Source organism: Drosophila elegans, unplaced genomic scaffold, assembly GCF_018152505.1.
Source record: "Drosophila elegans isolate 14027-0461.03 unplaced genomic scaffold, ASM1815250v1 contig_476, whole genome shotgun sequence".
NCBI lineage: Eukaryota > Metazoa > Arthropoda > Insecta > Diptera > Drosophilidae > Drosophila > Drosophila elegans.
The window spans coordinates 16,098,246-16,122,341 of NW_024545863.1; the positions used below are offsets into that span (position 1 = coordinate 16,098,246).

At 37.0% G+C, this 24,096-nt stretch overlaps 1 protein-coding gene across 17 annotated transcripts in view; it reads right to left on the reverse strand.

Annotated features, from left to right (window-relative positions):
- The window catches only part of LOC108135750 (dystrophin), a 165,673-nt gene that overhangs the window by 52,997 nt on the left and 88,580 nt on the right, over positions 1-24,096 (reverse strand). For all 17 annotated transcript variants that reach the window (XM_041709561.1, XM_041709560.1, XM_041709570.1 and 14 more), the window contains 2 exons: positions 9,729-9,901; positions 5,938-6,088 (listed from right to left, as the gene is read on the reverse strand). In XM_041709561.1, coding sequence (XP_041565495.1) covers positions 5,938-6,088; positions 9,729-9,901 — 324 coding nt within the window. The remainder of the gene's footprint in view (positions 1-5,937; positions 6,089-9,728; positions 9,902-24,096) is intronic.

Genomic DNA, 24,096 nt, shown 5'->3' on the forward strand with positions numbered 1-24,096 from the left:
CCGAGTTCTTCTTTAAATATGAATACATTACAAATACATAATTTACTGTCTAAGAATGCATATACAAAATCTATATTTAAAGGAGTTTTCCCATCAGATCAACTACCATCAACTATTTTAAAGTTTCCAGCGCTAATTATTGCAAACACTGATACTTCAACCCAACCAGGAACTCATTGGATTGCATTCCATTTCAAAAGTAATAGATCCGCAGAATTTTTTGATTCATATGGCCAATATCCTCAAAAAAAAGAGTTCATTACATTTTTAAGAAAAAATTCGGTTAAATATTTGTTTAATAAACAGCAACTTCAAGGCTATTTTTCAAACACTTGTGGTCATTATTGTATACTATACGGTCTGTTTAAATGTAAAAAAAAATCATTGAAATGCTTCCTAAAAAATTTTAAGCGAAATGACTTTTTTTATAACGATAAGTTAATTCTGCAAATGTTTAAGAAATATTTTAAAAAATAAAAAGACAAGTAATTTTTAATTAAAATCAATTAAGATTATTTATTGTTTCGGATCTATACAGTCTCTGATTCAACTTATAATATTTTAACATAATATTAAGGGCTTCGTCTTGTAATATAGGGAGTCTATGACATTGGCATGTGTCTGGTCCAACCTCTGCATCATCATCACTCCAGGGACAAAGCTTGTAGTGAAATCCAAATTTTGAGTGAATTAACTCTTTTTCAGCCAAATCCTCCAGTGTAATGCGTAAATAATCCAGTCTAGTAACGTGCTCCTCGAAAATCATATCCTCGAACTGAATCAAAAACAACTGAATTTGTTTAGCCAGCATTTTTGTTTTGTTGGGTTTTAATATGATTTCACTCCTTTAGATTGAGAACCAGACTGATGTTTAAAAGAGAATCTTTGGGGTTTATATGAGGAAATTCTCACTATATACTTTATTTATTTAAAGACAAAAATTCAATGTTTACAGGACTGTATTTGTTCATATCTTTCCCCTTATATACAAGATGAGAAATACCATTCTCTTTTAATTTCTTAAAGGGTGTCTTAGTAGAAAACTTGTTTACATAATTTTTTGGTAGAAAAACCCATATATGCTCGTTGTCCTTGTCTGTTAAATAAAGAGCTATTTTATTTCCATATGGTGTTTTCTTTAGTTTACATCCAATGATTTTATATTCAAATCCAATACATAGATTTTCAATTTTTGTATAACCAATCAGAGGTTTTAACTCATTTAGGGTGGATATGAAGTCCTGAAGAATCAAGTTAATTATCATATTATATTATATAAACATTTAAACACACATACCATTTTGAATTGGGATTGTAGGAATTGATTATTTTCTGGTAAATACCGAATGTGTACTAATTTACTTACAGAATAATACATAGCCTTTTATACTCTCGAAGCCCTTATTTACAACGAAAATAGTATATAAATATATACTATATACAAATATATATATATTATGTACAATAGTATATAAATATATACAATATACAAATATATATTATGGACAAAAGTATATAAACACATATATTCAAAATTTCAATTCAAAATCATATTTAAAGGTCATGTTCATCTGATATTCCTCAGTTCATTATAGAATCGGAATGGAAGCGTTTATTTGTGAGTTGTGTGTTTATCCGAAAACCTTTTCTACTCGTAATGGTTTAAAACACCATACCTTGAAAATACACAACTTCAGCTATCCAAAATCGAAATCGTGTTATTATCAATGTGGTTTTTGTCCTGAAATAACAAAATTCTGGCTGCGACACAATTTGTATATGCATACACTACTGAAGCATAACTTCCATCTTAAAGAAAACATCAAATTTATGTACGAACATTTTAATGAACCGAACATAACTACATCAAAACAATGTTAAGTTCGATGTATTTCCAGCTATCCAAAATGAATAAAAAAATTTTAAAATATTGATTTTTTAATATTCTGTTTATTTTTCTTATTGGTTGCAAGGTTCCTGTTAAATTCGAAGTATTCCAAGATATTTAAAATAAATAAAAAGATTTTTTAAATATTGACTTTTTAATGATTTATTTATTTATTTTATTGTTTACAAAGTTCTTGATTCCAACTATCATTAAGTAAATCTAAATAAGGATTTGGGTCAGCATCTTCCACTCCATCAAATACGCTGTCATCGTCAGGGAAGTCCGGTATGGTTTCCACCTCTATTGGTTGTCCAAAGGCTGTAAGCATCCAGGCGAACGATTCTTCTTCCACATTCCGTCGTAATTGGGAGTCCAAATACTCCTGGGAGCTCATACCGATTGGATTTTCATCCAATTCTAAGTTTTGCAGGTCCTCAGGAATTTCTTGGGTTGATGTAATAGCTGGATAAAATGAGCGCTGAATATTCATATCAAGATCGGCAGCTGCATCAACATCGTGAACTAACTTCTCAGTGATGTCATCAACGAAGATCACGGAAGTATTTGATGTGTTCATGTTTACAAATTGTGTTTACAAATTGAAATGAATATTGTAACCATGGATGCACCACATTTTATATCCAAAAATCCAGAGTATCAACTTATTTAAAGATGTAGTTCGATTGGTTAACGGTAGTGCGTGTTTGCTTGTGTGTGTGAGGGTGGAAAATTTCTAGAAGTACATGGTTCTCAAACAACTGTGATGGCGACTGAATAGTTGTGTGTATGTAGATGCACCATAGAGTATATGGTGGTGGAGATCTTGTCGAGATCTCATACTATTAATTAAATGGGTTTACAATCAGTAGTTCCATGAATTAATACAACTACAGCTTTAAGTAGCTACAACTAATGCATTCGGCCTTTAATTTTATTGGGGTTGAAAAGGGATTCAGTAATGCCATAGGTTTCACCGAAATGTTCAGTGTGCATGGTTCTGTATCCCAAGATTTCGGTCACCAAAAACACAGGTACTTTTCCCTATACCTAAAAAATAGCCTTTGTATACACATAGATAGGATAAACCTAAAAAATAGCCTTTGTATACACATACATAGGATAACGGAATTTCTGATTTTAACTAGAAACTATCCTGACGGCTGAGAGGCAGAGAAAGAGAGAAAGTCTCTCTTAGAAACATTTGACTAGCTCAACTAGATACTAAATTATTTTATAACAGGTATATTAATAATTTCAAATCAGAGCGCCTTAAATTAAAAGACCGTAATTATATATTATATTTATTAATTATATATTTTAATTATATATTATAATAATATTATTCTTAAACAATTTAAACTATCTAAATAAAAATTTAAAATATATATTATTCATAAAAATTAACTGACGATTTTAAATTTTTATCATATTCTTACATAGTTAAAATTATTAAGAAAAAATGTTGTTTGTTATTTATCATATTTTTAAATCAACTCCAGCGCTCAACCGGTACAAATACAGCGCCTGCGCTATCGGATTAAATGTTATGTAATGTAAAACAAAAATTCTAGGCTGTTACTTAACATATTTTAAAATCAGATCCTGATCTCAACAGAATCAAAAACAGTTTCAGCGGTTAACCTGTTCAAACGACTATTTTACATTCCAGAATTTTACATTAGTTCACTATTTCGCCGCCAGGGGGCGACAATGAGAGTAAGGATATATGTAATCACAGTTTTCAAAGGGATCCTGTCAAATTGATCCTCATATAGTCAAGACACAACCCAAAATTAATGACTCTTAGATGACGCTTTACGAGCTAAGCCGCGCATACTGAGACATAGATGGCGCTTTGGCCGTTTGGCGGGTTGCATATATCCTTACTCTCATTGTCGCCCCCTGGCGGCGAAATAGTGAACTAATGTAAAATTCTGGAATGTAAAATAGTCGTTTGAACAGGTTAACCGCTGAAACTGTTTTTGATTCTGTTGAGATCAGGATCTGATTTTAAAATATGTTAAGTAACAGCCTAGAATTTTTGTTTTACATTACATAACATTTAATCCGATAGCGCAGGCGCTGTATTTGTACCGGTTGAGCGCTGGAGTTGATTTAAAAATATGATAAATAACAAACAACATTTTTCTTAATAATTTTAACTATGTAAGAATATGATAAAAATTTAAAATCGTCAGTTAATTTTTATGAATAATATATATTTTAAATTTTTATTTAGATAGTTTAAATTGTTTAAGAATAATATTATTATAATATATAATTAAAATATATAATTAATAAATATAATATATAATTACGGTCTTTTAATTTAAGGCGCTCTGATTTGAAATTATTAATATACCTGTTATAAAATAATTTAGTATCTAGTTGAGCTAGTCAAATGTTTCTAAGAGAGACTTCTCTCTTTCTCTGCCTCTCAGCCGTCAGGATAGTTTCTAGTTAAAATCAGAAATTCCGTTATCCTATGTATGTGTATACAAAGGCTATTTTTTAGGTTTATCCTATCTATGTGTATACAAAGGCTATTTTTTAGGTATAGGGAAAAGTACCTGTGTTTTTGGTGACCGAAATCTTGGGATACAGAACCATGCACACTGAACATTTCGGTGAAACCTATGGCATTACTGAATCCCTTTTCAACCCCAATAAAATTAAAGGCCGAATGCATTAGTTGTAGCTACTTCTGCAGCTCAGGGCAATAAATTCTCGTGTTTAATGCATTTAGTTGGGCAACAACAAAATGCAACAATATAAAACTCAGAGGGCAGAGGGCTGGACCCGGACTTCTGTGGCCCTTTGGCCGAATCCTTCGTCCGCTGGCAAATAAAATCTTGAAGCCGAAATGTAAATGTTCGGCAGACCGTAACTTAGTGGCAGGCAATAGATTTATACAGTGCTCCCTGCTGATGCCCCCTCCCTTTCTCTCACTGCGGGGTGAAAGTTGACTCATTTTTTCCAGCTGCTCTCCGCTTTCTTATTCCTGGAGCTGGGGCTCTAAGTGGGGGCAAGTGAAATTCAAGTGCCTCATGCTGTGTTAGACAGTGTTTCCCCATTCGGAGAGTGGCCTGCTTGGTTTCTGCCTTCCACTTTTTCCCTGGTTCCTTTTCAGGCAGGTTCCTAAGTGATTTTCCCCCATGTGAGGAAGGATGTGGGAAAATGTGTGAGTGGGTCCCTGTTTTTGACATAACAAGCATCATTTAACAATTATTTAAGAATTCCAAACGCAGTTGTGGGCGAGGTCGAATGCGAAATTCGGTCAAGTTGAATCAACTTGGAATCGAGGTCCTGTGGCTTAACTCAGGTTTCTATGGCAAGCCATTAAATACATTGATATGGTCCCCAACATAAACTTATAGAAATTGATGTATTTTCCCCAGGTAATGAGAAATCTATTTTGTCGGACAGGGGGTTTTTTAGTTAAAAAACCAATTCAAATGTACATGTACTTGTATACTACAATTGGATAACTATATATTTTCTCTGCTTTCAGTCAAATAGTTTAAACAATGAAATCCACAAATCAACCAAATTATAATTAGAAAGCCCATCATGAGCCATTGTTTACTATGTGTATCAAAACTCTATAGAAATAGAATTGGGTGGTGAACAAAAGCTGACTGCTCTTCTGCCAATTCGAAACACAAATGTGTATTTTATCAAATGTGTGCATTAAGCCCCTATGAAATTCCCATTACTGGCTTACATGGCATTTGAATAATCATCTACATGGGTATAATTTTAATATTTTTCGGTCAGTATTAAATTATGAGTCAGAAAATATAGGACAGAAAATGCAAAGTGGCAGCTGGCCAAGTCACTTTTGGCATCATTAAAACCGAGACCTGAAAACGGGTCAAGATACCAGGGCGGGCAAAAACTTCCACACAATTAGTTGGCCAAGCGGCCAAACAAATTGAGGTGCAGCCCCCGGGGAGCTCCTTCAGCACAAACAAAAAACAAAAAAGTGGTATAAAATTGGGTCGTTGAAAATAAAAAAAAGGTCTAGTGACCCCAACGCCAGGACTTACCAACTGTTTCTGCAGACTAGCGGCATCGCCTCGAACGGGACCCAGGCCCAAAGTGCTCAGTTCGGTGTCCTTGCGGATAACCCACTCGGTCAGTTCGCGAAGCGACAGGAGCAAGGCGTTCCAGTGCTCGGAATTGGACTCCAGGCGATTCCTGCAGGAAAACAAGGGAATACGGCTATTAAAATGCGTTCTAGGAAACCAAAAATACACAAGAAAAAATTAACTAAGAAAAAAAATGTTTTATGACTAAAGCTTTCGTTAAAGCTCCAATTTCTAAGGATAAACACTATGTTTCCTATTATTATACAAAATATTTGTATTCACTTATAATTTGACGAGCTTTAAAATTTGCCAAACCGTTTTAAATGTTTTGTTTTCGCTCAATAGTATTAAAAATACATCGAAGAAATAAGATAAATAATAAGAAAAAAAAAACTTTTTTAAAATAATTAAATCTTAAATTTAAAATGAAGTACATGAATAAAATTAATAAATGTATTTAGTTATAAAGAATAGATTTTATTAATCTCATTGAAACATTTTACCTACGAGTTGATAAATTATTATTTTTATCATGTACCTATTTTCAAAGACTATACCACAATTGTTTTTCTCAGTGCCCACGAAAAAGTGCTGTAATAATATTTAATTTAATTTGCACTTTAGAGCAGACGAGGAAGCATCTGTGCTGATTGCACCCACAAAATGTCAGCGACAATTTGTCTATTTCCTTGAGTTTCCGCCCGCCTTCCGGCGCTTCTCGTCTCCCCCGTGTCCTGCTCCTCGTGCCCCACAAATTTCCTCCTTAAGTGAGGTCTATTAAAGTGTCCTGTTTTGGCATTTGGCATTCGGCCGAGGTCCCAAACGCAGACACAGACACAAATGGGACTGGTCTATGCTAAGTTTCAGCTGTCGCTGAAATTGTGAAATGCCATGACATTTTATTCACATTTTATTTCGTCCTGGCATATTTTGGTCCATTGTGCTTCGGATGGGGAGAAAAATAGCACAGGGAAAAAATCTGAAAAATCTCCAGTCCCGCGACCCCTTAATAACAATAGTCATCGCCTCATTGTCATCTCATTTCTCCCCTCTTTCTCTGGTTTTTCCTCGATTCTCAGTTTGCTGTTTCCGGCCCTGTCCTTTTGTCTGTTTATCTTTGGCGAATTCCTTTTATTTTTTTTTGCCCTGGTTTTGCTTATAATTAAGGCTTGGCTCCAGCACCTCTCATCTTCGTCTGGCTTGGCTTTTCCCTGCCGCTTTTCGCACACTTTCACTCTCCGTCATGCAAATAATAAAACGAAATAACTTGAGACGGACAAAACTCCTCAAATTTCAGCCCTTTTGTTGTTTTCTCACTTTGGATTACATTTCTGACTACCTTTCAGACAATTATTGACGTGGGGCAGACAAATTGCTTGCGAAATTGATATGGGTAAAGGCTGTATAAGTGATGTTAAAAGAATTAAAACGAAACGATTGCTGATAAAACTTAATCAAAAACAAAAAATGTAAGATATAAAAATCATAACATATTTTCCTTCATTTCGATCTGCAACGATTGATTAAACCCGAAGCGATAGCTAAAATGAGTTAACTTATTTGCCCTATTAAAAAATTCAATAAAATAGGTATCTTTGTATAATTTAAGTGCTATTCAAGCGCTTTTCATACCCACAATGATGGATCACAGTCATTTCTTCGTATCCATCAATTCTGTACCAATCTGGTCATGAAACATCGTCGATTAAATCATTTTTTAACCCGCCGAAACGAACTTAAAGAGAAATGAGTCCGTAGAAAAGACACGGGTTCATCAATCTTCTCCACACTCACACACCCATCCAGATCCCAAACAGCAATCAGTGGGTCTGTGAGGGGGGAATAAACCAGATCCGGAACACCTGTAGAGATGCCACACGCAAAAAGTTTGCACAGTTCAAAGAGCCAACGAAACTTTGCACATAAAATGACCCAAAGCCAAAAAGTGCCGCGGCTAATACAAACGAACAGCGAACAATGGCCAAAGCCAAATAGAAAGAGGGCGATGGCGACGGCAAGGAATTGAGAAATGCCGGCTACGGTGAAACTTTTCAAGTGCTGTCCAAAATATTTCGTAGGAATTTATAAGCCAACAAATCCTCAGCGCAAACAACGAGTGCGGACAGCGGGACGGAAACCAAACCAAACAAAAAAGGAAGTGGCTCAAGTTTGGTCCACGGAAATCTTCCAGAATAATGAGGGCTAACAGTCGGTGGGAGATTGGGGAAAATTGGCCATTCTCGAGGTGTCATTCGTCATCTTGTCTGCTGCCTCTAATTGAAAAACGTTTGAGCAACATGCAAAGCCAATTTTGTCAAGCATCAAATGCAAAGTTGATATTCGAATTGTGATATACTCTTCAAAAGGTATTATTTCTTTAACTAGGTCATAGAATCTTTTAAGTTACAAATGAATTATGATATTTTAAAATATTTAAAGTAATTTATAAATTATAGATTTTTCTAATGTATGATAGTTTGAAATTTATAAAATATAAAATATTATTTTGAGCATGCATTAAAATTATATAAAAAAACGGATAACTTTTTCCGCCTAACTAAATTAGAACAAAAAATAAAATATATATGACCTAAGGCCTACGTTCCTATTGCTTTTACAAACAGATTGACTTTCTACTGTAACAAAGCTTTGCAACCTACAATTAACGATCAAGCATTAACGTTGCCTACTGTTTTGGGCATAACGTCACGTATACGCAGTGTTGGCTTGGTCATTGGATAATTGCCATTTATATTCATTATGCGATTCCGCTGGGTCCTCGTTTGGCGCATTTCTGCGTGTCACCACCATCATCATTATTCATTTTGGCCCAGTTTTTGCACCCCTTTTGTAAACATGGATCCCGACTTTCATCATCGGCGGCATGAATATCAACAAGCGACCAATATTTGTGTGCTCAAGCCAAGCTTTTATTTATGAAATGGGGAAATTACATACACAAAAAAGGCGAAACGAAAAGCGACAGGAGGACGAAGGATACTGGGCAAGTGTTTGCCCACGATTTCATCAATGACACAGTGTCCGTGCACCAAGGCTTCGGCCCTTCACTCGACATTTTCCATCACTTTTCACGGGTTTCGTTTTTAATATTGATTTTCGTTCGCTCCGCGGCTTTGTCAGCCGTAAAGTGTCGCCCCCTCGTTTCATCTCTTCGCCGACTGCTCGCTTTTCCGGCCGTTGTTTTCCCATTTTCATCAGCACAAAGTTGCTTAACCCGACGCATAAGAGACATGGGGGGGAAGATGGCTTGTTTTCAACATGTTAAACATTGTCACTGCATTGCTCTTTTTGTGCACAGCTTAACGCGGTTTAATTAACACTTAAAGCAGTTAAGGGATAAGTCTTGTATTTTTTTTTCGAGTTAGCAATCTGACTTAGATTCGGCCTCATTCATCATACGCCCTGCTGGCGGTTTAACAAGTCCCTGGGCAATTTGCAAAGCTCCCCGGCCGCCTCTCAACTTCATGCCCATTTAAACACTGAAGCCAAAAACTGCATGGAGCTACTTTAATTCTATTCAGCAGGTTTTCAAGCATCCTTTGGTCGCAAGCCCTTGCAGCTTCTCCTCTGAACCGACGAACATAAACATGGCAGACCGACAACAAAAAACGGAGAACCAACCAACAGAAATGCTTTCACCCCCACACCCGGACAAACAATTCAGCAGTAACACAGGAAGGAAAAAATCGAGGTTGGCTATGGGAAAACAAGAAGTCAAAAGCACTTACCTGATTGCAATACTTTTCGATTTTAAATTATTCCAACGTTGATTCATTTCATCGAGGCGACGCTGCAGCATAACCGCATCCTCTTGTGAGGTGAGCGAACCCAAAAGTTTGCGGCCTGTTCCATCGAGACGATCGTAAACCACGCGATGGGTTTCAATTTCCGATTGGAGGTCCTAGAAAGGGCAACAAAAAAAAAGAAAAAAATAAGTGGAGCATGAGAATCTAGAAACTGAAATGCTAATAAATATAGATGGGTTTTTATTCATAAAGCCAGCAAACAGGGCTCAAATAAAACGACCTTTAAATGGAAGACTTGCATATTAGAGAGGATTATTTTAGACCAAAAAAATAAACAGAAAACCGAAAAACTCAGCTGAGTGACAAGTAAGAGAGCTCTCCACCTGGCCAATTATTAACCGCATCTGTCCCAGTTGTTATTTTCACCCCAGCCATTTTTTACCTGTCATATATATTTTTTGTTGTTCCCTTTATTTTCCCCTTAGAGCCTGTCAGGTGTGGTTTTTGTCCCACGGACACAAAAAGGACTGACAAATGTTAGCCGTTTTGGTTTTTCGTTTTCTGTTCCTGTTGTGGGTTTTTTTTTGTTTCTAAACTCTTTTTTTTGCAGTTAGCCAATTTATATATATTTGCAGAATTTGGCCCTTCAAAGTTGTATCCTTAATGTGACTTCGTTGTGTTTTTGTGTGCCTCAGTCCATTATTTCTACACTTCCTGCCCAACTTAAGCGTTTATTTAATTGTATTTCAACCAATTTAATCAATCAATCAATCACTAAGGAAATATACAAAATAAACCAATTAAAAATGGAATTAGACGACGGCACACAGCACATAATATAATTGAAATGGTATTCCGAGACTTCATCCTGTGCTGCCATTTCTACTTTCTACTTTCCCCTTTGCCAATTTTTCCCAAAGCGAGTGTGTGGGTGTGTGTGAGTGAGTGTCTCTGCGTGTGTGTTTGCTAATTAAACCTTCATTAGGACGCTCGTTGCCTTTGTTGCAAGTAAACAAAAACAAGAAAATAGGAGGCAAGAAATCCCAGCCAGCGAAAGGACGTTAAATTCGTCGTTCGTCTGCGTGTGAGTGTGTGCGAAATGAAGCTCCAATTAATTTAGCTTATGCATGTCACACACTCGCACACACACTTGCACGCATGTACGCACACTCACAAACAGGGCGATTCAATTAATGCGCAGAAATTGTTTATACGTCAATAGAGCGGAAATGGGGCAAACAAAAAAAAAAAAAGTCGTCATGAAGAAGAAAGGGGCAACACAACACGAGCCTTTTTTAATGAGCAGCAAGTGATGGATTTAAGTGGGGAAAATGATGGGAGTGGGGATCGCGACACATGCGCCAAAGCCGATTAAATCAATTAAAATGAGAAAATGCCGACAGCGATGGGGAAAGCGACGGCAAAGCGGCAGTTTGCAGCACGAGTCAACGCATTCCCTGGTCATTATAGCACTGCCCGATGTGCCACGCCCCCCTTCGGCCTTGGCAGACCAGCAGCCCCACACCTAAGGCTACCCGAACTAATGCCGCTAATTTGCACGACGAAAGACCGCAATTTCCTGCATGAGGAGATAGCTCTCTCTTTTACCGTTCATCTCTCGGGGCTTACCTCTTCATATGTGCGTTTCTGTGGCTGCACTCTGCTATTCAGAGGTCCTTTACTCAAAGGAGCATAATGGACTGATTTGAGATTAGAGCAAATGTTAAATAACATCAGACACTTGGGCATCAATTAAATCTAATGGTTTTATTTAAACTTTGTTATGTTTGCTGTTTTTATTTTATTGTTACAACATAAATTTATTGCTGTAGTATTTAAGTGGATACACTTTAAGCTTTGATTAAGGAGAAAATTAAGACCTTGTAATTATAATGGAAAATAAATAATGGTTAAATCTGTATAGAATTTGTATATTCTGGCTTTTATCAAATTTAATTTCAAAACTGCTTTGTCTAATGCGCATAGTTTTGATTTCTTTAAAAGAAATTAAACTTTTCCCCTAGTTTAAACGAAATGTTTTTCAAACTAAAATTTAAGTTATTTTGCAATTACAATTAATTAATGGTTTTTTTTACCTGAGGTTATAGAGTATAAGCATCTGTTCTGCAGCATAACCTCAGTATAACCTGCTGCCTCTTCTTGGTTTTATTAAAGGCAAATAAAAACGCGTCCATTTTCGGTGCTTATGAGTGGGTAGGATGTTAAAGAGGGGCTCTCGGACCACGACCATTAGCCCGGCCAAAAGGCTTCGTAGCTGCGGGCCAACAAATGCAGCTTATGGCTTTTATATGCCAGCAGCTATAAATACACGTATGAGAGAGTTTATGCGAGTGTGCGACTCTACTCTGCCTTTCCGACGCGCTTTTGTTGGCTCATTTTTCACATTTCCGCTGCTTGTCCTTGCCAAGTCACGACATGGCCCAAACTAATACATCTACAAGAGCTTACGTCGTGCATGGCCACTTTATATATGTGTGCATGTTCTGTACTGACTGCATTTTGCAGTTTAAAGCGCCAATTAAGTAAATGCCATGCTCGGCTTGGCCTGACCAAAGCTCCCAGAGAGGAAGAAAGGGAAGATATGCTGGTTAAAAATGCACGCCCACTTCCTGCCGCTGAATGGCAGCTCTAACTAAGCTGTTCCATGGCTTTCTCCACATAATTATGCCCTAGATGGGTTAATTTATGGTGGCGGCAGTCATAAAACTGTGTTGAGGGGTTTTTAAAATCGGGGAAACTGCCTTTAAAGAAACAGGAAATAAGCCGCATTATTCCCCAAAAGGTATTTAATCAAAATCGGAATTTCCTCCAAGGCTTCCTCAGCGGTAATTCATTCGACTAAGCCACTCGAGACACTTCCCAAAATAATTTTTCCCATATAAATTCATAAGGAAATTATGCGCATCATTTTACCCTCGTATGATAAATGTGCGGCTCACATGATGTCTGCATGAGTTTGAAATCAAATTTTTTGAAAGCAACCAAAAATACCTACGGGTGTTATTTGTTTTATTTTTATTTCGCTGGCTGTGTTTTGATTGTTTGCTGAGCAAACGAGACGACAGGCGATGGCGAAATAAAATGAAAATGCGTTTATAAGACGCCTCATAAATATATTAGAGGCACATAATAAACACATCACCAAGTGATGTCGACCCGAGCCGCCAGTGACGAATGTTGATCCTGGCCGGGCCAAGAGCCCTCATCCCTTGCAAAACAGCCGTCGGGAGAAAACCTGTCAAGTGGTGCTCACAAGGGGCGTTCAAGCATTACTGACAGCCATAACCCAGGTCCCATTTCCCCCATCCCATCCCATCCCATCCCCATCGAGCGAAAACAAAAATGACAACAAATTTAAACAGGACCCATCCTCATCCAGCGGCTGCTGTTGAAACTGCCATTGTAGCATTTTACATATTTTAGTCAGCCCGTGTTAACATCCGTGTAAATCCTTTATGACCAAACTCTGAGCCTTCAGCACAAACTGGAGTTGCTGGAGGAAAAGTTGACAGATCTGGAATTCGATTTTCCTGCTCCCCATGTTGCACGTTGCTTATTTATTCGATTATGTTTATTCCTTGTTATATCATCTTGAGCGATGTGTCAGAGCAAATGTTCTATAAACATTTCTTTTGCCCATAACGGGGGAATTCATAAAAAAAAAGGGCAGGGGTATGAAAACTCAGTTTCCAGGTCAACTGGAAAGCAGAAAATGGGAAAATGATGAATTTAAGGCAATGTTGATGAGGGATTATTTAAAACCTTTTCATGCGGAAACTTGAATTTAAAGTTTGAAAGCTTGTTTGATAAATTGAATAAACTTATTAATGGTATTTATATTTTCTATGGTATATGTTTCAAGCAACAAAAAAGTTTGGTTAAGCAAAGATAATGGATTTTTAATACAAAATAAGGTCAAATATTTCTTACTTATTTAATTTAAATGTCGTTTTACAAATAAAATAAATAAATATTTATTTTCTCTTAAGAGTTTCAACATTTTTGTCCAAAATGTCTCAAAAGATGTTCTCTGTTTAAATCTAAAAATATTTTTTTCCATTTCCTTTCACTTATCCTCTTCAGAACTTTGCTTTTGCTTACTTTTGCAAGTTTCGTCCAAATATGACTAAGTTTCTGATGCTTAGAGGAGCCAAATAAACAAAATAGCTGGAGTCGACGCAGCAGTACCTACTATATTTAATGTACATTTATTATAAAAAAAAATATTGTGAGAAAAAAAACTTGAAACAGTCATCTTGCTGTTTCAAACCCTTTTGCATTATTCAAAAAGCTATAAGAATATAGATTTGCATATTTTATCCCAGCTCCTTAGCATTCATAAAAATCATATACTCTAAACTTTTACGATTGTCGAGTGTAACAACTTAAACTTCAGCCATCAAATGCAGACTGCAAAATCTGAAATCAGAAATGCAAAAAGCCAAAGCCTGGGAACGGCAGGAGATGCAGCGACCAGCTGGAATATGAGCTCCAATTTATCCGCATGCAATATTAACTTGGCTGCACTTGGCTTTGACTTATCTGCAGAGTTTCCGCTGCACTGAGCAAATAGACAGACAGGACGACTCGGCACACACGACTGTGTATAATCAGGTAACAAACCAGGTTAGCAAGCGGTTGCCACAGACTTCTGGCCAAAAGGGATTCGAGGTGCAATCAATGTGGCGGCGTGTTTCCCCTTTTGGTCCCTCTAAGCTGCTGACAGTCGAAAAAAAGAACAAGACCCCACTAAACCGAAACCCAAACCTAAACCGAAACCGAAGTTAAATGCTCTGGCTGCATGGCTATCTCTTCTCGACCAAACTTCTGTGGCTGCCAGTGGTACAGCGGATGCTGTGCTGTGTTGACCATATTATTAGACACCCACATATGCAGGAGGGTGTGGTGGTGGGGCCAACCACCCTGCTCCAAGCCAAATCCTTCTGCCAGTTCCCAGTGTCGGCTTTAATTCACTTCTGGACATAGAGAGAGGCAAATATCCTTGTCTCCCTCATTTTTTATCCTTCCCCACATAGCGTTTATAATCCTTTTTGTCTGTTCCTGGACTCTGTAGGCGGCTCAAGCTTACGGCTTGGGAGTTTTTCCAGGTTTTCACCCAGATCCGCAGGTATTTTCCCCATACCTCTAACAATTTTTTTTTTCTTTCGGTGACCTGTGAAACCTTCATTGTTTCGGTTTCTCCTCCGGCTCATTGCTGCTGTTTCTTTTTATGTCAGGCTTTGTATTTCGTATTCAAAGCATCTTTTTCAGCTCGTTATGTGCTTGGGGACCAGCTCTCGCAACTGTCATCCTTTTTAGTGTTTTATATTAGAAAAGAAAAGCACCAAAATGTGTCAGATTAAATCAACTTGCACAAACATTTTTCAACAAAAAGAATTTAATATTGAAAATAAATAGTTGGTAAAATATATGTTTTTTCCATATTTCTATTTGTACTTCACACTTGTCCAGCTTAGGACGTATTCTTCTTTTAGAGAATCCTTTGTCATCGTTTTTTATTGTCAACTGTGGGTAAGAGGTGTCTCAGTTGCTTTCTTCATTTGGTTTCTATTTCCATCTCGGTCGCAGTCATAGTGCGTGTCAGACTGTTAAGCTGCTATAACACTTGCCCCTCTACCTTTTCACTCACCCACCGTCATCTACATATTCTTACTCCTGTTTTTCTGCCGTTGTTCCTTCGCCTGTCTAGGCGCAAAAAACAAAAAAATATATATATAAAACACAGCGACACAAAAACCTTTTGCCATTATTCCGTGAGCTTTGCACGTACACTCGGCCACCTTTTGGCCTGTGAGATGGAGGTGGGCCATTGTTTTCCCACAGCCTCCTCCAACTTGCCACGCCCCCTTCACTGGCTATTAACCCAAATCCCCCGAGTGGCAGTTGTTATGTGTGAGCCTCGCTGACTTTAGCGGAAAGTTCAACGTTCAGTCATAAATAAAAAATACAAATTCTTTTGCCTCTTTTCTGTTCTCTTTTTTTGTTGTTTTTTTTTTGTTTTGTTTGTAAATGCATATTAATCATACGCCGCGTTTGCCGCCCCGCATTTCAATTGGCCAAAGTTGACGCTTTTCTCTGTGCCGTTTCTTTTTAAACGTTCACATTTTTCACTCCTATTAATTAATTTAAAATAGTGGCTGCAAATCCCACAATTTATGTTTGCAATTCATTAAGTGGCCGAAAAAAATACAGCAATAAATGAGTGCGTAAATTAAATGCTGGTTAAAACATATTTTATTTAAGAAATGGTTGGAAAAAATTAAATTTGGTTAGCCCAGCTTTGATTTAATTATTTTGCAATAATGGTTAAAGATTCAAGAACATTTAAAGTAACTAAACAGAGTTTACGAAAATAAATAATTGAAAATACCAATCCATTTAAAAATACTTTAAAATTAATATTATGCCAAGCGAGCATATATATTCAGATTCAGATTAAAAATATTCCTTCGCCATTTTCAAAAAATTATGACCTACTGTTTGACTTCACATTCAGTTCAGAGGTCAAGGGATTTAAGGGTTAATGGCACAATAATGTAGAAACAAATTGCATATGATTTACGTTACTTAAGCCGTTATATGAACTACCATTAAAATCGGGAAATAGATTAACAAAATTTTTGGCTGCCAAAAATGAGCCAAATAATTTTCCTGCTCCCAGAGTCTTTCCTTTCTCCTGAATTTTCCGCTGTTACAAAGTAATCCTTCGCATTTCTCTACTTCATCGAGCCTTTCAAACTTGCAGCCCTGGCAAACAATGCAAATTTACTGCGATTTAGATGTGCAAATATGTAAATTTAAGTTTTATATAGAAGGCCAAGCCGGGGGATTTCGCGAACGCCAAACGGAACTCTGTTTGCCAACGAAATTTGCTCGCCACGTTAACGAATATTTAGCAGGGATAACAAAGCGTACCACAGTTGGCACATTGGCCAAGTTGGCAACGCTAAGCAAACTGGAATTTTGCCGCAGCATCAAAAAAAAAGGAACTGCATATGTAGCGGAATCAACAGAAATGGAGAAATGAAGGCAGGACCACCCTCAGCAAAGTAAAACGACATTTGCATTGAGCATTTGAAGTGTCTAAATTTGGTTCCAGAAATTGCATGCCTTCTGTTTTAGTTTTTTTTTTTTTTGCATAGCAAACGAGCATCTGAAAAAACATTCATTAAAATTCATAAAGAAAGGCAAAGTAAATGCAAAGAACTCGCGAAAACCAAGTACAAGAAAAGGCAGCAGCGAGGAAAATAAATTGAAATAAAATGTACGTAAATAAAATTTCTGTGGCGGCGTTATAATTGCGCAACTGTGGCGCATCCTTCTCATCCTTGCCGGGATAATAAAATTCCGCCAAGACATGACTTTGCCCAAAATAAAAAAAAAAACCAAGCCCAGCAAAGCAAAAAAAAAAAAACCAGCAAAAATAATTGAGAAATTTTTGGTGTGGGCGTTGGGCCAAATGTGCAAATTGCTCTGCATATTCATTTGTTTGATTCGAGTGTGCGCCAGCCCACATGAGTATTCTATTCTGAGGCAAAAATCCCACATATGCCAGTATCTGCTCGTAATCCTCGGCAAATTAGGATTTAATGAATGTTATCCCGCGACTTTTGCCTAAGACCTCAAACACAAGCAAAGCACTTAAAAATGTGCACAGACCATAAGGAGGTATTCAAATGTAATAAAAAATTATTTAAATATCTGAAAATTATAAAGAAAGCTCTTATCTATTATTTAAAGAAAATGTTTATTATTGTGTGTTAATGCAAAAAAATTCCAATAAAATCCTGGGGTTTTAAAGTAATTTAAAATATACGAATATAAATCATTGCTGAGTAAATATTTCTTAAATTCCTTAAAATATTTCAAGCAAAGTCTTTTCTGAATAATTAAAAGGATTCAATTCAATATTATTCAATTTTCTGCTTCAATATGAGTCCAGTAGTTACAATAATTTAATTAATGAAAAGACTAAATTATTTCGTTTAAATTCTTTGATACAATGTAAAAATATTTTAAACAAGCCCCTTTGTGCAAAATAAAAACCCCTGAAATGGTGCTTGACCCCACTTGGTCTCTAACATTACGGATATCTTGTGTCACTGTAGACCCTCGAAAAATAAGCACCGAAAACTGCACAGACAGCAAGTTTAATTTGTTTATTAAAACTTAAACGAGCTTTGTGTGCTTGGCGGCCTGAATGGGGTGGTAATGTGGGCTAAAGGGACTTGGAACTGGTGGATTCGTCTCCAGTTAGTTGGCCTGGTAAGCTCATCATCGCCAGCCGACGACGACACTTTTTAAACTACTTAAACTTTGCTGTGCTGGGTCTGATTCGCTTATTCGGGTGTTCTCCCCCAGCGCTTCTACCTCTTTCCCCTACTCCTCGGTCTGGGGCCTGTTTTGACCTATGTAAACTCTGAAACTCATATGATATCTGCATGGATGTCGCTCGGTGTCTCTTGCTCAGCATTTAAGCAGTTTGACTGCGTTTTTTTTTTTTTTTTTTTTTTTTTTTAGTGGGGGCTCAGCAACGTGAAAGTTTACACACGATGACGAGTTCTGTTGGGGACTTTTCAAATTAGTCGTAATAAATAATTAAGCATATCACATGTATATTTTGTTTGCCGAGAAGGGGGCTTTGGCAAATTGCAGTTTATATTTGCTCGTACTTTCTCTGTAAGCAGGCTAAAGTTTTTGCGGTTGGGTAAATAGTTTGAAGTCGACAAATGAGGCTGAAATTGCAAGGCAGTTGGGAACCCCGACTATTACTTTATATATCAGCAAGTTGTTCCATTTTTTAATTAAACTAAATCTTAAAATATTAAAATATAAAAACCGCAATTTTCAGAAAATAATACGTTTCCGGTATTTGAATGTCATATCATTTGCATTTCCCATTAAACTAGCTTACTAAGGGTGTACACAATTGCAAAATGTTGAAAGCGAACCTAACTGGGCAAAAGCCAATGGATCACATAGCAAACTGAGTTGGAAAGTAGCCAGAATTGACCACATTTTAACTGGCTTCGTGATGAAGATGACGGCAAAGTCACGTAGTACCAACAGTCAGTGCCACATTAAGTAGCATGCAAACAACATCTGCAGCAGCAGGAAGTCAAAGGAGGGACAATAACAGATATTGAAAGCTGGCCCAGGACACAGCAGACAGCTGAAAGAGACCGAATCAAAGGAGGAAAACTGAGCTGAACTGAACTGGACACTTAACCCAAGGGAAAGCCAAATGCAACTAGTTGGAGTCGGTATATCAGAGCAAGTCGGTCAGTCCGACTGTCCGTCTGTCGTGATGGGAAAAGGCAAACGCAAAGCGCTACAAAACAAAGCAACCGAAAACATTTCAATTTTCTTGACGACTGTCGGACCAAATAATAAAAATCAAGCATGGTCAAGTGAGCAAATTGGCCAAATGAAAACGATGTAATGAACTAAAGTGCATGCCAATGAAGGAAATGGGCCAGGGGAAAAGCCAAAAGGATACACCACTCGATGCATACTCAATTGAAACATAGGGAAAGAGAGACTACGAGGATTTTCTGGATTGGAAGTTTGTTTATTGAGATGTGAGCTGGTTGCACAATGAAATGGTAGGGGAGAAATTAAGAGCAGTTAAATGGATCAAAACATGCCAAACCTTTTTACTTATTGTTCAATTAGGTACTATTTAATAATATAGAATTTTAACAATTCAGAAAATAACCAATTTTCTATTTGTCACTATCAGAGAAAGTTTATTAATTGCACACACAAAAGTATCAAACCATTCAGTTTAAATTTCAATTAAAAAGTGTCCAATTAAACGTATCAAAGGACCGTTCAAATGGAGGTCATGGCAGGTCATTAGCCATGCCCTGCGGTCCTTGTCCATTGAAATATTTTTTGTCAATTAAATGCCATAACAATATTTTCATAGCATACTTGCTCTGGCGGTCAGTTATCAAATATGTGCTGCACATTAAACTCACGTTAATTTGTTATTATATCGTCGCAAAGCTCATTCATACGTTTGCGGATTTGCATATGGAGATATAATTTATTAATTACCCGCATGCAATTACGATTTTGCGCACAATTAATTTGAATTTTGTGTTTTCAGTTTTTTTTTTTGCTGGTTTTTAGTCACAGTGCCTGCAAATAAATCTCCTGCTGAGCTGACCATTTGTATGTTCTGTAATTTTCTTTTACAATTTTTATTTTTTATACTTGTAATTTTATTTTACATTTTAAATCTACGTTCACATAATCGTTTTTCACTTTTTTGTTGTTTATTGTGCCTCTTTGTTCGGTCCCAAAGCTGCATTCGCTTTGCATAACTAATTAAAGTTTGTTGGCGCTTTTCATGCGCCATTTCTCAGTTTTGCGTGGAGCTGCAGGAGCATCGGGATAAGGGAAAAAGGAAGCCAGAAATTATTATGACATGAAAAAGGCGTTAGCCCCCCAACTTAACGCCACGCCCACCGTCAGAGTTTGGCTAAGCGCAAAAAAAAAAAAAAAACAAAGGGAAAGGGAAAGGAGGAAAAAGAAGAATAAGAGAGATACTGACTGACATTAATTAGAAGCTACAGCTGCCAGCTATAAAGGTTGGCATTATTTTCTGGTACTTTCGCCACAAACTGCAACTGAGGCTGTCCAGGCGTTGAGAAAATGCAAGAAATTAATTCGAAATGTTTAATAAAATTAAATTCTTAAGATCTAAATATTAACAAAATTTAAGATAACACAACTTTATCGAAGGTAAACAAAAAATTAAAAATATATTTACATTAAAAATACAAAACATTTTATTCTAGATCTATATTTAAAGTACTTAATATTGTTGTAAGCTAATAACCTTTTTGCTGCTTCAAATTGCGACGTATATATAAAAATAAATAAAAAAACTCATATTCAATATTAAAAGCCAGCGTCAGCTTCCTATGCCCAATTATAGGAAAAAGTTTACCTGAATATCCTGCAAACGACCTCAGCGAGCGACAAAACACACAGCAAAAAAGTGGGAGAAACTTTTAACAAATTATCAACGCACAGAATAAATGGAACTTTCCGCTGGTGAAACTTTTTGTGCCAGCATACACAACACAGACACCCCTGTACTTATGTACACACACTTTTGGGACTGCCACACGTGAGTGCAATTATGTAGTACAAATAGGTAATGAAAGTTTCACACAATTTGACCCCACTTCCACACAGCTGGCACACAATTAAAAATAAAAAATGAAATGGTCGAGCTCCTGGTCAGACATAGAAAATAGTAAAATAGTTAACAAAAAATGCCTGCAAGGGGTAAGTAATTAAATTTATTGAAATAAATTGCCGTTGGTTGGCCCCGAAGAGCGACTTAACTTTTAATGAAATGAGTGCATAATGAAACTGAGTAAATAATGGGTGGCTGGGTGTTCAAGAGCGATGGCTAGGGAATGGCGAAAAGCAAACCAGCGCAAAATATCCTTTTCGCTAAAAATATTCATAAAAAAATGCGAAATTTTTAATGCGTTATGATGGCGAGCAAACATTTCTAATGTTCAGTAGCTGGCGTGTTTTTTTCCACCCTCTTTACCGCTCTTTTCACCCGCTGCCAGTCCCTTTGTTGCTACACTTAATGGCGTTGAAGCAAGAACAGAATGCAACAGGAAAAAAATATTAAATAATATAATGGAAAAAAATTGAAAAAAATATGTTATTGTGGCTGGGCTGACATTCGATGTCAAGAGTAAAAAAAAAGGGGATAGATGCTTGGGGAGAGTTAGATGCACAAGTCCCCATTGAAAAGTGTGTGTAAAGACTAGTTGAGCAAAGTGCCGGGAATGGCTTGGCAAATACTTACCCAAAGATTCTACTTTGTTTGCTCTCTAAGCTTAATGGGAATAGTTTAAAATTCCAAATTATCTTCAACGAATAGTCATCTATCATAAGTATGAGTAAAATATGAATATTTACTGTGCAGCTTACCAAACATTTTTGTTTTGAAATGAATTTAAACAGTCACAGCTAACAATTTGTAAAATATATATTAAACATTAAATACTTCTTACTCTTATTCTTGTTCTCAATCTATTCGTACCCTTAATGACATTCTGTTCCCTTAAAATAATAAAAATAAATCAGTGACAACATGTATACCTATGTCAACTTTTGCCCACAAGTAAATAAAAGTATAAAAAACCAACACACTTCCGAAAAGTAAACAATAAACTGAAAAGGCAATAACGAACAACAAAGGCCGCAGACAGTCCATAAAAAATAAGCAAGAACGAGGCCCATGAACGGGGGATATACGCACATTAATAAAATTGGTAACTTGCGGTTAACTTTACCCGTGAGTGTGCTTAAACATTATAAACAACGAACAACAACAACCGGGAACGGCAGAATAACATTTCCGGCCGGCACCGCAAAAAGTATGCAACACGCACCGAGGCAATAAACCAAATTCAACCGCAGGATCTGAGGGGCAGACGTTATAGAAAAGTTTCCGCAGCAAATTGCAAACTGATTTAAAATTAAGCAGAATTATTTGGCACAACCTGGAAAATGAGGGAGTCGCGACCGAACACACGTAGCACAAATGAGCGTCATCAATCAAGTAAAAGTTGGGTGTGGGTTTGCGGGGGGAAGTAAACCAGAAAAACTCAGATGGCTCAGCCAAGGATAAAGGATAAACAGCTAACTTAATTCCACGGAGGCGGAAGTGTAATGGCGTGCTCTTGATTTCCCACCGATTTTTCCTTCTTCGCTAGAGGGGAAAATATGTCTCAGATGCTGCATCTGGCATTACTTCCCCAATAAGAGCAAGAGTTTTCGCACAGCCACAAATCGGGCAATCAATTATGTTAATAAAAAACAATAAACAAATTGCTAAAAAGGCCCGACTCCCTTTGATTTAATGTGGCCCACTTGGTTTTTGGAAGCAAAGTCGAAATTTATCTTTTTCCAACTCCCTCTAAGCGATAAAGTTGCTTTCCCTAAGTGGTGTGGCTTCGTTTTTTGCTCTACCAAACGCAAACAACAAACACAAATCTAAGAAAAACTTTAGTCCCCTTCTACTTTGTCAACTGCATTTTCCCCAGATACCCAGAGAAACCCCCGGGACTCCAGCAGCTGCTTCAGCTGACTGTTTATATCGCAATTGCCTGTCTACTTGTGCTTCCACTTTGCTCTTTTTCTCATTCTTGGCTAATAAGAGGTTTTTCTGCTCTTCCCGGCCGATAACTTTTCCCGGCACTGTGGCCAAGTTTAGTTTATTTATTTGAAAATGATTTTAGCCAAAGCAAACCGCAGGTACATGAAGTTTAATCACTTACACTTCCCCAGCGCCATCATCATCAACAGAAAACAAACAATAACCGTTCTGAGGCTTTCAAGTTGACAGTAAACGTCATCAGCTGACAGTGGAAACTTTGATAATTTACTTGAGACTAAGCCCTCTCAGGTTTTGATGTGCTATATTATTTAACAGTCTAATAATCTTCGAAAATTTTGAGAACACTTGTGTGGCTAATTTACTTGAAATGCTTTGGTAAAATTTATAATGATTGCTAATTCAATTTGTCAAATTGGCTATGTTTGTGAAGATTATGTTCTGTGCTGTTTTGTAAGAAGTTTCAATTAAAACATAGTGAGACAGTTGGCCTGCAGACCATGGCGAAGCATTATATGAAAATTTCATTTTTAAAGTTAATGTAAATATGAACTTGTTATAATTTGCATTGTTAATCAGCACCAACAGATTAAATGAAGAAATTTGATTCGTTTTATTGATATTTCGTTATTTCGTTTACTGATATTTCGTTATATATATATATATATATATATTTAACCTTTTGAACTCGTTTAAACTGTTTTTTCTCAGTCAATCCAAGTCTCGCAACCTGACACTCTCGGTCTGAAATCTTGTCACTGCTCTAACGCGCATTTAAGTGGGCTAGTTACACGCTCGCCCACAGAGTGCCTGAAATCAAAGTTAAGCTCTTGCCAGATGAAGTCGACAAGACCGCGCGCTTAATGCGATGCGGTTGGGAAAAGGTCGCTGGGATTTGCCTCACCAAAGCCTCGACAAAGTTTCTGAATCTGTGCTCTTTAAGCCGTCACTACTTTTCCAGCGCCACGAAAAGCGGATCAAAATGAGGCATATGTGCCTAACTCACATATATTCCGCAATGCTAAGTCAAAAATCTAGTTGGCAAATACTTTTGTCACTCTGTGTGGGGAGAGTGCTTCTCTCTATGCGTGTGTGTGTATGTGTGTGTGTTTCTAAAGGGAGGATAAGCTACCCAAAAGCAGACTACGA